General features: G+C 42.7%; 1 protein-coding gene across 3 annotated transcripts in view; it reads right to left on the bottom strand.

Annotated features, from left to right (window-relative positions):
* LOC112566215 (single-minded homolog 2-like) overlaps nucleotides 1-16189 on the bottom strand; it is an 83129-nt gene that overhangs the window by 31827 nt on the left and 35113 nt on the right. For all 3 annotated transcript variants that reach the window (XM_025242239.1, XM_025242240.1, XM_025242238.1), the window contains exons 2-3: nucleotides 11378-11446; nucleotides 2840-3024 (exon numbers count right to left, since the gene is read on the bottom strand). In XM_025242239.1, coding sequence (XP_025098024.1) covers nucleotides 2840-3014 — 175 coding nt within the window. In that variant the 5' untranslated portion in view covers nucleotides 3015-3024; nucleotides 11378-11446. The remainder of the gene's footprint in view (nucleotides 1-2839; nucleotides 3025-11377; nucleotides 11447-16189) is intronic.

Genomic DNA, 16189 nt, shown 5'->3' with positions numbered 1-16189 from the left:
TTGAGGGTAAACTGTGATTTGAAATCGTTGACAATTATTCAAGTGCAGTTCATAAAGGAATAAAAGTAAATCTGACTGTGAGGATGTTATCGTTATTCTCATTTCACCTGTCAGGTGTTCTGGACATTTTATTCCTGGTGTCTTCTTGTTTGTCTGTCTGTTGTGGTGTGTAGGTAAGCCTGTGTCATACTGAACACTGTTTGTGTGTGGATACTTATGTGATATTGTAAGTTTTGTCTGGGTGTTCCTGTCGGCCACTGTCTCCACAAACAACTCTACTTCCTGGCATTTGGCAGCTGGACAAACACTTGGCTTGTTTTTACATTCAGTTGATGTCATTTATCTCCATTTTCAGAACACTCGAGATCAAAGTAACAAAGGAGGATGACAAAAACCTGGAAGTATTGTATTATGAAGGAGTATTTCTAATTATATAAATTATCATTGCCGCTTGGCCTATTTCTGGCTTGATGAAGAAGTTGAATGTTGTGATGTCGATACTGTTGTGTGTTGTGTCATGCCCGCCCCACAAACATTGTGTTTACATTTTCTGGTATTGTGTGCTGTCTAATGAATGTCAGTGTGGGTCACTTATTTCTGTTTTCTACTCAAGTGAAGGTTGTTGTTCTCCTGTTTGTTGGGGTTGGGACAGTGTAATAAACAGTCCACGTCTGTAGACGATTGGGTGTAGCAATGACATTCCACTGCTTTATGTTTTGTCATGTCAATGTGTTCACTTGTAGCAAACCGCTCAGTGAACACTGTAGTCAACACACTAAATGTGAACAGAAATGTGAACAGTTGTCACAAATCGCTCAATGAACACTGTAGTCAACACACTCAATGTGAACAGAAATGTGAACAGTTGTGACAAACCGCTCAGTTCACTGTTCACAGGCCATCAGCTCCATGCAAATCATACATCGAGACAACAAAAAATGTCGGAAGTTGATGAGGAGCATCTCCTTGTGCTGATCCCTGGATACACAGGCCACTGCCCTCTCATATTCCACTTGACAAACAGGGGTAGACTCGCATGATGTACCCGTGTGTCGACTGACCCACACACATCAACACACCCGTGCTTACACGTCTGTAGATGGCAAGGAGAGCAGACAAACAGACAAACATACCCAGGGTGTGTACTCAGCATGAGCACACCCAGACCCTGGTTTCTTCTCTCCCTTCTGCAATCATCTTCTCTAGGCAGTGGGGAGCTAACGGGTGGTTAGCATGAGGACCTGTGGGTATGGTGCACCACACAAGGATGGAAGTGTTGACTACACCTGTCGTCGCTACTATTGTCCTTCATAACCAGCCTCCATGTGGAGGTTAGACGAGGGCTGTCTCACAAGTTCGGTGATAAGCGGGTGGATCATTGAAAGCTTGCAGACATTCACCGTCACCATCTTCTCCACCCGGCTTGGGGAAAAGAGTGGTTTTAAACGAATTATCGAGGAACTACTCAGCCTCCACTTAACCAATCATCTCTATCCATTCTTCTGTTTACTTTATAAAAATCGTCTTCCTGACCTGAGAGACAACACTAACTGCCCCGCATGTGGCTCCCGCCCTCCTGCTCCACCCCTATTGCCTATATGCCTACTAATTTATAATTTATAAAATAATTTAGCATAATTCGTATTATTATTTGCATCCATTCCTACCAGCAGGACTGTCAGAGGCAGTGACCGCGTGTTAAAAGGTCAATACCGCCACGACAACAGAAAAAAATCAACAAAAGAAACAGGGAAATCAACAACAGCAACATGAACATAAACAACAATAATGTGCATGTTAACAACGCCAATGAGCATTCCTTCAAACATTAATAATCGTGTTTACAAGGCAGACACCCTTTCTCCGTTTGTCATTTTGCCAATAATTATTTTTTTATGTTTATTTTTCACACTTGAACAAGGAGGAGCAGAATGCTTACTAATGCTAAAAAGAATGTTTAATAATTTTATTAATTGTCACTTTTTGTGTTCTGTGTCCGCATGAGTATTTTGTAAATCAGGAAATCTTTCTTCGTTACAAATAATTAATTTTAAAAATTCCATGGAAGCACCTTCCCACAAACTTTTGCAATAAAAATTTGGATGCATCGCAGATTTGAATTTGTTTTTAAATTTAATCCGTTTTGTGTTTATTCCTTTTGTACAGAATTCATGTGAACTTCTGTGGTGCAAGTCTTTGTGTCTTCATCTCAAGGTGGTCAGTTGATGCACTTTATTTAGTGAGGCTGTGTACTTCCCATGATACATGTGTGCAGTCTCTGTCATTTAGCCTTGTTCTGTATTTTGCTGCTTGTAGTTTCATGCTCATCGCTTTAGTTTTAATTGGTAAATTATAATTCACAAATTTCAAAGAGATTTAATTGACATTAGATTGGTGTCAGAAGAAAGGTGTGAACAAACAGCCATTGCCATACATCGACACACAGCAACCTGTTGAGTTCCGTGGAATCGTCAGTCAACTGCACGGTCCACTGACCACACCAGTCTGTACACTGTGGTCTTCTAATCTTAGTGTGACAAGACCAACACAAGCAGTGCGCATGTCAGCAACATGTGTTCTGGTGCTTTCTCACAAGAATGAATTTTTTGTTTGTTGTTTGTTTGTTTAAATTAAAAGTAGAAAAAATACTTTCCAATAAATAAAAGTGAACAGGCTGCATTAGTCTAGATACAGAGGCACAGAGCAGACAGACGAATGAACAACACCGACACCACGTGAGACACAGGTGAGACACGAAGGTGAGACACGAAGGTGAGGAGAAGACAGACGCGAGGACAGAAGTGAGGTCAGGGTCAGGGCGGGTCAAGGCCACACTCACCGTCCGGGAAGACGGCGCGCATCTTGAGGTAGGAGGTGGAGAGCCTGATGATGGAGGCCTTGTCCAGCTGGCTGGTGATGGCCGACGGGAGCGGCAGCAGCTTGGCCAGCTCGTAGAACTCGGCATTCTCCTTCTCGCGGCGCGTCCTGGCGGCATTCTTTGACTTCTCCTTCATGGCTTCCACCCTGGTGACAACAGCAGTGTCAGGTGTTTACAACCCACTCACGTGTGCACTGCCCCTAGGGCCTTCTTAACCGCTCACAGGGTTCCCAGTCACTTAATCCCCGACGCTTCATCCTTAAAATGAAATTTTAACTATAAAAATTATAAGGCAACGAAAAATTTAATTGAAATTCAAATAATTATCTTCATATAAACATCGCAATAAGTTTTACAATTAAAATAAATACTGAAATACATTAACAATATTTAAATCATGCTATTAACTTCAACATCATTTGAACATCTACAACATTAGTTAAAGTATTTTAATTGTAAAACTTACTGTGATGTTTATATGAAAATAATTATTTGAATCTCAATTAAATTTTTCGCTGGCATCATAATTTTTATAGTTAAAATTTCATTTTAAGGATGAAACGTCTGGGATTAAGTGTCTGGACACCAGGTTTTTATTTATTTATTTATTTTGTTTTTCTGTGGCTGTAACAGGAACGAACGGTTGCAAACGTTAACTGGATGTGGGAATGCGGGTCTGTGCCATGTGTGCGGACAGAAAATAATGTAAGGAAAAGTAAGACACTAATGTAAAGAACACTGTTTCTGTCTTCCATTCCTTCATTGAAACTTGTGACCGTTTTATAATTATGTATTTATGTCCTACGCTTTCAGCGCATATAAATAAATAACTTTTCCGTCTACTGTACTGAAACATTATCACCTATTTAATTAGCAGATTAATCAAAACTACGACTTTGACAAATTTTGACACAGTTAACTTTTTGCGATTTAATAGATGTTTCACCAATCTTGTCATTTCTGATTTATCCGCTTTTATCGCGATGGTCGTTCTTTGATGTCCTTAACCGTTGTTACTCCGTCTCTCCTCCGTGTTGAGATTTTCTTACCCAGTGATTATTTTATAGAATATTAATCGCTCTGCTTGCTACTGTAGTGGTCTTCGTACATGCTGTGGTCACAGTAATTAAGTGTTAGAAGTTTGCCTCTCTACCTACTCCACACACTGAGGACAAGAGATCCCACAGACGGCGCTGCAAGTGCTGCCACCGACAGGCTGACGTGGACAACACAGTATTTTCTCACAAGCATTAAACGAGTTTTGTGAATTTAAAACAGAAACGGAAATGTGAAAAAGATGTAATGCATGGAGTGGTGTGGCGAGTGTGTACAAAAGCAAAGAATAATTCCGACGACAGATGAAGGTAAGGTGAGCAGGGAGCGACAGACACGTCACAAGCCTCGTTCTCACTTCTACCCACAATGCAACCAACCATGCCACACCACGCGAAAATAATTATTTACAAAATACTGACTGAGCTTACTTGCCAGAGTTCATTGCTTCAATCACATTTGACTACTTATACACACACTCATCACTCGGTTAAAGCAACTTTTTTCTAGATTTTTCTCAATTTTCTTTAAATTAGCTGTGAATGACTGTACACAATATATATATATGTACCACACTATAGACTAGCTGTGGATGACACTGTATACTATTTATGTACCACACTATATATTACCTGTGAATGACACTGTACACAATATATATATACCACACTATATATTACCTGTGAATGACTGTACACAATATACATATACCACACTACCTACCATGAAAGACAATCAGAACAAACAAGACAACAAGCGGTGGTGAAGTTGTACAAGACTATAATTATTAAAACTGTTTGTACAACTACACGAGGGCGGGTGGCCTGTGATGGGAGGCGGCAACATCAAGAGAGTCACACGACAGGTAAGCGACAGCAACTGTCTGCTGTGCCAAGAACACCTGTGTGTGAAGGAGAGATGTCAGCTATAGACTGTTGTCATCACACAGATCACACCCATTGTCAACAGGGTACTTTGTCTGCTCACGTGTCAGTAGATACCCAGGCGAAGCCTAACTGAACAGTTTGTTTGGACAACAAACAGCTTTGTGAAAGACTAGAGATCACGTGGTGCCACAAACAAAAGTGCAAGTGAGGGAGGCGGGTATTGACCACTTCTTCTGCACCGATTCCTCCGCCTGCGCTGCCTAGCAACCACACAGCACACACCCCGCAACGTGTGGTGCTGCCCTCTGACGTCCGTGTGGTGCGGGGCGGGGACGTCAGCTGACGTACGTGTGGTGCGGGGCGAGGGCGGGGACGTCAGCACCACAGTCAACGGTACGTCAGCACGCGCTGTCACACTGCGCCCTCTACAAGTAACCACTAGAATGTTTCAAGACGAGAAAGCAAACCTCAAATTGTTTGTGCGTTACCATGGCAGCTGGATGTGGTAACGTCTCGCGTTTGTAAAGTATTTGTTTATTTTAGTTGGATGCTGTTGTCCGACAGCAGTGTAAGGTCAGTGTATCGTCTGTCAGACACCTCAAAATATTTTTGTGAGGACTCAGTGATGCGACTGTGACAGATGCCTGAGTCTGAAAACTAGAAACTCTTCGAACACTTGTTTTGTCTTGTTTACTTTGCGTGTTTTTTCTTTGTGTGTGTGCGCGCGCGCTTGTTTTTTTGTTTGTTTTTTTTTGTTGGTTTTTTTTTTTGACTGTTTACTTTCAGTTTCACTATTTGTTATACTTTATTATTTAGTGATTCTAGTGCCTGTTTGTTGTAATGTCGTTTGTTTGATGGAGAGAGCATTAGTTCAATATGATTGCCAAAAAGAAAACTGAATACTACTCAGCTGACCCCGGGGAGAGCGCGAGATGGCGGTTTAAGAGGAATCAACCGATCAACGGATCTGTTCACACCGGCCGTTCACTGCACCACAGGTTGGTGCTCAGTTCATACAGGGCTTGTGTTACCCCCGGGGTCCCGCTGACAATAGCAGGCGAGATGCAAGTTTGACTTGGGCATCCTCACCTGTCGTCAGCTGTTTGCTCGCCACCTTCCTTCATGGCCAGGTGCGCATGGCGGTGATAGGGACCCCCTCCTTCTACCCCACCTACAGACAGGGTGTGCGTGTGGGTGTGTTGGGTGTTGGTTGGTGTGTCTGTGTCTAGCATGCTTGTGTGTGTGTCCGTGCTGTGAGACCCATTCTAAGGAGATCGCTGTCGTGAAGCAAGCACAATAAATAAACAAACAAATAAATAAATCAACCCAGCAACAGAGAACGAAAGACACTCCCTCTCCATTCACTATAATATCACAAAAGCAGGTAACAACTGACGGCATCATCCCGTGAATGGAATAAACAATAAACAGTTCGTCCTTCCCGAGTGCATGCCACATTGAATGACAGTGGACACGTGTTTGAGAGTTTGAGAGAAAAAAAGGGATAAGTATTTCTGTATTTTATTTTAGAAATAGATGACTTATTACCTGTAAATAATTTTTTTGTGCTACAGTGCCACGATAAGTGAAGATTACCTCAGTGGACCATTTTAAACATTTGAGTATTGCAACTCCTGCTGACTGGATGATGTCACTGCAGTCTGAATGTGTGTTACTGTAATATATTTGTCTATATTTGTCTATATTTGTCTACATGTGCTACAGATATAGTGTGTCCTCAGTCCTCACACTTGGCTTTGATTCTTTGACTTTATGTATGAGGTGGCGGCGACTGTTGTGTGATTAAAGTTTCCGGCTGTAAACTGTTAACACCACCTTGCAACACCAGTGTAACACCATTGTAACACCACTGTAACACAGTGGTAACACAGTAGCAGCACCACACCGACTGTCACCGCGCGCCACTGCTGCCCTCCACTGACGCCCTGTGACTGTCTCAGGACGAGAACAAAGTGTGACGAGGACTTTACAGAGCAAAGCTCGCGCACCACATTAATTTTTGTAATTTAATTGTATCTGGTACAACATGTTACATACAGAATGTTTTTTTTTTCCGCAATAATAATTTACTGGCGGCGCCTCTCAAGCAGTGTGACTATGCGTCCTCCTGAAGAAGGAGGATCTTGTTCATCCGACAGTACAGGAGAAAGCCCGCGACATGAAGGCCCGAGGCTAGGGCCTGGAACACGTGATCGATTGGTCGCCGCATCTTGAAGGTGACTGGAGGGGGGATCAAGAATTACACCCAGTCGTCCCCCGGGCAATGATAATTAAACTACTCACGACTATGAGCGCTAGAGTAGCAGTGAACACTGAGCGGGACAAGTGTTCACAACAGAAAGACTCGAGAGCTTGAGGACGAGGACATCCTGTCTGACGAAGGAGGAGAAAGGCGGACGACACCAAACAGATGAAAGTCCACTGGACCTATGTGAGTCTGACTGACATAATGACTTGGTACAATGTACCTGAGTGGACAGGTTAGCCTGTCATCATCCTGCTGCTTCCCTGCCTCAGGTGTCTGACTGATGCAACATGCAATGTAAGTTGTCTGTGAGACAAATGTCGGCGAGATGTAGGTTTGAGATGAATTATTGTTTGTTGATGTTTTTGTGTTTATCCAATGATATTAGCTTCCATTTCTGCTTTAAAGCCTTGACTTCAGCTGTTGTATTGTCATCCACGCGTCTTAATCTTCACCAGCTGATAAATTATAAATCAAAGGAACAATCACATTGTGGACACTATTATGGGATGTAAGCTCGAATGTTTCCATAAGGTCTCCAGGCAGACCGGATAAAAGCACGACTACACAAAAAGTAGAACATCGCGAAAACACACACACAAAACACATAAACACACACAGAGACACACACAGACACACACACAAACACACACCAACACACTCTCTCTCTCGCACGCGCTCTCACTGCACGTTGTTAGCACTCGGCCAATAATTCCCGTTCATAAAAAGATCAGAGATATTGTGGAAATAGAAGACAAGAGAATAAAAATTAAAAAATAATATATCTATTTTAATAATAATATTATTAATTTACGATAAAAAAATTATGAAATAAAAATCCGTTTACTAAGGATTTTTTTTAATGTTGAAGATGTGTGGACACCCGTCTCTTGCGGCGTCAGGGCACCCGATCTACCCCGCCCTCTACTTCCCTTCTCCTCTGGTGTGTTTAAATATTAAAATATGAAACAAAGCCAGCAAAGGGCGGGAATTGGAGTTTTTAGATAGGTTTCCGACAAATTCAGCAGCAGAACTGGAATGTCTCCTGTAAAGACAGGTGAGGGCGCGCCATCAGCTTCAGATGCTGCGGCTGACGAGGGCACAACGGGACACGGACCATCGGCTTCTCTGTGCACGAGCGGATTGTGTCACAACTGACTTTGTTACAGGTGTGTCGGGCACACAGTACAAACATGACATACATGTACTTGTCTGTCTGAGTGAACGAGTAGACGAGTAAGAGCGAGCGTGCACGCGAGAGAGAGAGAGACTGAAGGATGATAATGAAGTGTGAGTGTTTCTGTTGTACCGGACAATATTTCAACAAATTTATTCTGAGCACAGTAAACTTACGAACGGAAGTTATGCAAACAGCTGCACGCACCCTTACTCCACAGGGACCAGCACTTCACACACACATCTGGCATTCACACAAACACACAGTTCTCTCAGTCGGAGGGTGAACTCTTCTCTCACTCTCTTCTGTGTGAGTCTGCTCTCTCGTAATATCTCTGTGTGTGTGTGTGTGAAAAAGAGACAGAGAGAAAGAGGAGAGAGAAAGAGAGAGAGAAAGCAATGAGTGCTTGTGAACATCCGCGGAAGTTGCTACAACCGCACACGTCTGTCGTGTGATAGCTGGTGACTGTGATGTGAACAGTGAGTGAAGCGATGTGTAGTAAACACAACACAGTATTGCTGTGTATTGCAGCATCCCATGATGTCAACTGTTAAACATTAACATATAACCAGTGTGCACTTTTGCCACAAGGACACGCCCTGCTGACCCCTGCTGACCCCTGCTGACCCCTGCTACCAAGCGCCTCACTAATCCTCGCTCTGCTTGCCGCGGCTTCTATTACATTGTATAAAGACAACTTTGACATCTACATTGTTGTCAACACCTACTCCGACATCTGTGTGCAAGTCCAGCAGCTGTCGTCACATGTTGAGACAAGTGTTGTGTCTGCTGTGTTCTAATAATCTTACTGTCAGCCCACCTCACAGGGACCGACCCCTACAAGCTCTAGTCAGCTGTAGGAATGGTCAGAAATAGTTTACAATGATTCAGGTCTTAGCCTGGCTGAGCTTTTATTTATTATATATATCGGTTTTATTTTTTTAATGGACTTAATCTCACAGATCATACTGTTAATCAAAATACTTCTATCCGTGGTGTTGATGAATTATACTAATTAAGAATTAAATCATCTGAAATTGTACTTTAGTTTGCTCTCAATGAAAACAATTATTTTAAACTAAATTATCAGTGAAGTCGATAATCCTAAATGATGCCGATAATACTGAGAAATGTTGTCCTACAGCACTTGAGTACTTTCAATTCGGAGATTTACAGATGTTAATAGAGATATATAAATATTTCCTTCACAATAAAAATAATCTTCTGTATAAATGTCTCCCTCTGGTGTCTCTGCATCAGTGACTAAATTATAATTCCTTCTGAAGAACTGCGACTTGTGTCTGGACTTTGACATTATCTGTCTAAAGTACTGATACATAATAATGTTCTATATTAACCGTCTTCTGTGTGCAGAACTGACTGAATAGCACACTGAATTATTCTTCAATAATATACAGGTAAGTAAAATATTCCAATGCATTTTTTTCTTACATAATACTCCATCCGTTCCCTTCTTGAGGTTTCGATTGAGGCCATGTTTTTGAATAATGTACACAATGAGCAAACAGATGAAAGGTTGACGAGCGAAAACAGACTCAAGGTAACCTACGGGGATTTGTAGCAGCAGCCGCCACATCCTGGGCACATCTTGTGTACATCGTGTGTAGACGGTCGCTGGCTGACATCACGATGACAAAAAACTGAGAAAAGCTTCGACGATCGCAGATAAAGACTGCGCAGAAAATTACTGCCAAGCCACATACAGGATGTGAGCTGTCGCACCACCAACTGGTATTACTGGATGCTGGCAGACAATTGTTTCCAGTTAACTGCTAAAACGAGGCATGCTACTACAAAGCTTCCGGTTTAGTCACATTCTTTGTTACGGCTCGCCGAGACTAACAGCGGAGAACTTGGCAAGACGTTGGTCTCGGCAGACAGACGGCAGTCCACCTACACACGTCTGTGATCCACCTACACGTCCATGGTCGCACTGGCCACCTAGATGCCGGGACCATGGTCTTGTCAAGCTAAACCCTGACCTACAATATAGTCTACACTCTGACCTACACCATAGCCTAAACTCTGACCTCTAGACCATGTGATGCATGTCGTTAGTGCACACTTTGTATCAAGGTCTGAGAGTGAGACGAGGGCTGACTGCCTGCCATGTCCATGATGCCATAGCAACAGATTGTATGGGAAGTGAACAGTTCAGTACAGTCAGTACAAGTACGGGTGGAAGGCCTGTCTGTCTGCTACTCAACCTGTCCGGACGAATACAAGAATCACTGGCACTGATAACTAATTCAAAAGTCAACAAATATCAGCTGTGAGATAACTAGCGGCTCGTGGCATCAGATCGTGTCAAAGCGAGAATTAATTATTTGCAAAGAACCGTGCAATTATTATTCGATAAAAAGTATTTCATATCTATGTAAATTTACGAAATGTTTCTGACAAAAGCACAAAACATGAAATTGAATGAAACAGGGGTTAAGGTCGGTGCTCATTGCCAGCAGCGGTCATAACAACAAAATATGAAAGTGTCGCTAGGATACGATGCCTGGTGTGATGACGAAGTATTTTAACCCTTTCAACCCTTTGGCACGATGGGCTACGACATGGCTTTGCCGGGACAGCACGGAAATACTATTTTCATTACATTTATTGCGAAGTTTAAACTTTCTCTTTCCAAAAATTATAGGTTCTTTGGTCTCATGTCTACCTGAGAGGAGGAATGATAAAAAACAAATTTCCCCCACTGTCGTCTTGACAGTGTTCAGTTAGCAGCAGGTCCTTGTGGTATAAGTACACAATGTATAAGTGCTCAGAGGGTTGAGCCGATAACATTACTACTAATAACAATAGCAATAACAGCAGTAACTAAGACCGGCTAGTAGACGAAGTGTTGCGGTAGAGGAAAGGTGAGGATGAGGAGGATCAAACAGGACACAGGCCGCCCACCGCGCGGAAGCTTTTCTCGGTGTGTGCGTGGTGCGGCGGCGAGTGATGGCGTAACAAGAAAGACAAATCAATAGCACATCCCTAGGGGCTGGCGACACCATTAGCGGCAAGGTGACGGGCAAACAGGATGCAGACTGTAGAACAGGAGTGCAGCAGGGTGCAATGGCGAGCAAGTGAGTACTACTCACCGTTCATGTTTGTCCTGCCCGGGCGAGTCAGGATCAAGCAGAGGGAGGGGCTCAACCCCGTGGTCCGCTCTGAAACACAAATTGGAGGTGGTCCTCATCAACTGCTAACACGTCAGCACTAACACCACCACAAACAACCAACAACAGCTACCACACTGCCGTCGTCATCGTTATCGTCGTTATACCGTCATCATAAACAGCGACAACACCAGCAACACATCGTGTTTGTAGATGAGGCTAGTGATGTCTACAGTTTGATAATGACTAACAATAACTAACAATAGTAACAGCACAACAAGACAAACACGTCATGTGACAAACAATGTGTGATCACATCCACAGCTTCACATGTTACAACTTGTGTCACACTAAATATCACTGGAGCGCTAACACAGGGGGAGCGAGCGACTAATGTAGTCAGATGTGTGTTCACTTAGAGAGCAGTGTAGAGTGCAGCTACCCGCCTAACCCTAACCCCACTCACCCCACTCACGCCACTCACACCCAGGTGGAGGGACAGGGAGGTGAGTGGCTAGCTAGCTGCCTAGCACACAGGGCAGTGTAGGGAGGAGTGGGGTAGGGAAGGGGTTGTGTGATACATTCATTTGCGGTTATCAAGTTTTTAAATATATTTTAATGACAAAATTATTTATAGAACACATACCGCAAGGAGTTAGTACATGCTAAGATAAATTAATTATTTCGTTTAGTTTAATTTATTTCATCAAAAAAATATTTAACAATATATTACCGTAATACAAATAACAATAACCAAGCTCAAGCGAAAACACAATTTTTTTAAACCACAAAAACAACAACAACAACAATAACAGCAACACACGCAGAGAGAGCCTCATATCTCCTTTTCTCCATTCCTCTACACGTGCTTGCATACAAGGCACCAATAAATATTTAAATACATTAACTACAGCAACCATCAATGGCCGTTACAGAGGTTGCTACACCAGGTCCACACCAGGTCCACACCAGGTCCAAAAAGCAAAGTCTGAGGTCCATGTGTAGTACACCTCAATATAATGGGGTGTATTCATGGGGTGTACTCGTGGGGTGGATGTCTCTCTTCACCGGCAACACTAACCACAGTAGTATCATCGTCAACTGGCTTTGCTTTTTAAAAAATGATAACAACCCATTTATTAATATTTTATTCCTTTTTCTTTTCCATTTTTCTTAACAGTAGTATTTAGCACATCATGCACACTGCTCACACATAAAAACATTTTAGTGGCAGATAGAATAATGGCGCACAGACAAACACAACCCACCCTCTCTCTCTCCCTGTGGGTATTCTATCCTTGGTCACAAAAATATGCAAAACTGAAAAATCTGTTAATATATAAATTCAAGCAAGAGGCTTCTTAATGTTCCCATTGTTTTTTTGTTTTGCTTTCTTTCTTCCACCCTTCCCTCAAATTCAATTTTTTCATTTTATAAACATGCTTACAGCAATCATACAACTGTCATACAAGAATGATTTTAATTTCTAAAGAGTAGATGTTAGATGTGGCTGACATTTTATTCTGTTCTTCTTCTGTTTTTGTTCCCATTGCTCTTGTTTTTATTTCTCTCTTCTTACACTAGCTTTGACATTGCTTCTCGTATTATCTTCAGTATTGCTTCAAATGGCTTATCACACTAGTTTACATGTTGCTTCATATCACAAAACCTATCATACTGCTTTCTCAGTGTGCTATCCTCGCTACAGAAACTATTTTGTATCTTTATACACATGGCTTGTAGTCAGTCGGACAGTTTGTTACAGCGGCTTGTGTCTGCCTCTCGATGTCCACACAGGCCGTGGTGTGATGATGTGTGATGGTGTGTGATGGTGTGTGATGGTGTGTGCGATGACAACCGCAACATTCGCGGTGTAAAATTTTCAATTGCTTTATTAAGTGATTTATTAAACTCTTTGTTAAGTGCTTTGTCGAGACTGAATGATGAATACAGTATTTATCAAGGCTAAAAAGATGAATCCAGTATTTATCGAGACTGAAGGGAATATATCATGCGGGGGACACATGAACAGCACAGTGAGGGAGGGACAGACACAGGGAAGAGTGTTTTCACAGTCTGCACTTACAATAGGTCAGCGCCTTTAGCTATTCACATGCTCTCTCCATCTCACTAGTCTGTGTGTCTGTGTGTCTGTCTGTGTAAATGTAACAGACTGTTTCAGCTTAGCTGTTCTGTTATTACCACAGAAATAAAGGAGAGAGCGAGGAAGGACCTTCAAGGAAGACAGTGAGGGAGACATTCCCAGAGCGTGTAGAGCGACTGCGAGCACAAATTAAATGTTTAAATACATAAATATGTTCACAAAGCTTGTGATAGTTATTTTTATATTGAGTGGAGTCTGTATACCAAATAGCATTTGCAATTAATATTGTTAATAAATAATAATTAAAGTAAGTAAAAGCAAAGACAGAAGAACTAGGAGCTGTGATAACATAAGCAGCTGGCAGTGTAGAAACACATCGCTTGTACTACACACCCGACTACAGCTGGTAACTGCTACACAAATGATAAAAACTCACTTCATGTCAGTACAAACTGTAATTGTTGTGAAATCTCTGAAGTATATTTACCTGACTTATACTTATGTAAACGGATTGTTTAATGATGTGCTACACACCGCCGTGTCCTGTATGTATGGTACAGTTGTTACATTTTGTGGAAATGTGCAGAATGTTGATGTCAGCCTACTACAACATCCACCATCTTTTTCTTGCCGGAAGTGACGTATGTGTGATTGTACCTAAGCTTGTGTTTGATTTCACAAGTTCACACGGACAGTTTACAGTTTCAACAAACTCCACGAGACAAACAGTTCACTTCATTCATGGTTGGTTGTTGGTGTGTGGCACTGTCATGTGAGGTGCACTGCACTGTGGCTGTCACTGCAAATGTTTCTGAGGCTGTTGTAGACTTTGCTGCACTGCGCATGTCAGCCTCACACAACATGGCCGCCAGGTGACGTTACGTCACAGATGAGACTGACATGCGCAGTGTGAACAGCGAGTGAACACACGTCACCAGGGAGGGTATGTGGTTGTTGTGTTCAGTTATCGCTGTTATCGCTCACTGCAGCAGACGACAATGTGAGTAAGATGGCGAGCTGTGAAGAGTTCAGGCCGTCACCACTACAGGCACACCGACAGACACACCGACAGACACACCGACAGACACACCGACAGACACACTGGCTGCACACTCGACCGTGAAACACGGAACTTGCATGATGGGGGCACTTGATGTTGGGGCATGGGACGACGACACCGAGGTTAAACCATAGGGACAGACAGACAGACAGACAGGCAGACAGACAGGCAGACAGACAGACACACACAATACAGATAAACCTGTGAACATGCACACAAGACTCACTCACTCAAACTCACCCACTCACCTACTCCATCCATCACTCGCTTGCTCTCCTCGCTCACACAGACAGACGCACAGAGGGAGGACAGGGCGTGTGACACACGTGCACTCAATACACTGTACATGTATTTGCCTGTCACACATCGGTACCAACGACAGGCGCGACAACCTCTACATTACATGACGCCATCGTCGCGAGGTTGTTTGAGAATCGATTTCGATTCGGATGCAATTTGCAGACGATACAAGTTGGGGAAAAAGAGAACAAGGCACAGGTCGATGGAGGACAATGGTGTGAAGGGATCAGAGGAGGGATGGAGGCGGGCAGTCGGCGACAGTGCTGTGCCCGTCGCTCAATACACCAGCAGCAGCAGCAGCAGCCGGCGACAGACAGAGACACGGCGGGGAGAGGTGGAGGAGGAGGTGGTGGGTGAGGAATGTTGACGAAGATGATCTTGTAGGTGTGATGTGGGACAAGCCAGGATTAGTGTCCAGGTACTTGTAGTCGTCTGGCTCGAGATATTAAACAGCTCCGAGCTGTGTGTATGTGTGTGTGTGTGTGTGTTGGAGGGGGGACAGGTGTGTGGATGGGGTGTACATGGCGGAGCAGGCTGTGCACCGGCTGCTAGATAATAACACCAGCAAGAACTCCACCACCACCAGTAACCGCGCACGGCCAAAGCTGTCGCGTGAGGACCAGGTATTATCTCACAATCCACAGATGCATTCAACTCGTTTTTTCAAAAGTGAATAACACAAGATGACCGTTTGACAGAATGCATCTGAAATCTGAAAATCGAGTCGCGGGCACAGAGAGCGACAACAGCGGGTACACGTGGGGGCAGGGGAGGGAGGAATGCAGAAAACTGTGTGAGTGTGACAGACAGACAGACAGACAGACAGACATTCCATTTAATTTTAATAATTCTTATGTTGATTTAAAAAAAAACTCTTTCGCTTCCTCGTTCCCCTATCTTTCCCTCCACCCCATACTGAGATGTGGTGGGGTGGGTGGGGCAAGAGAACTGTAGTTCAGATATTTAACTATCATATCATCACAACTGCTCGGAATTCACAACTATTGCAGAAAATGCTCACATGTAAACATGCGTTTCTTTTAAAGTTTACAAATAATAATATTATTGCTATTTTAAATATTGAGAATAATTATTATAGCAGTTATTATTGTCACAATTAAAATTATTGTTGAAGTAATTAAAATTATTACAATTTATCACCAACTGAACTCAGCAGTAATCTGTGATTCTTTCACGTTGTACAATGACTTTTAAAAATAATACTGACTTCAAAGAAATATTAAACAAAGAATTTCAAACGACAACAAAAAAAAACTATTAATAATAAATAAAATGAAATAAAATAACATATCACAACGCTTAAAGAATA

The sequence above is a fragment of the Pomacea canaliculata genome, linkage group LG6, assembly GCF_003073045.1.
Source record: "Pomacea canaliculata isolate SZHN2017 linkage group LG6, ASM307304v1, whole genome shotgun sequence".
NCBI lineage: Eukaryota > Metazoa > Mollusca > Gastropoda > Architaenioglossa > Ampullariidae > Pomacea > Pomacea canaliculata.
This window is presented reverse-complemented; position numbering and strand designations above follow the sequence as displayed.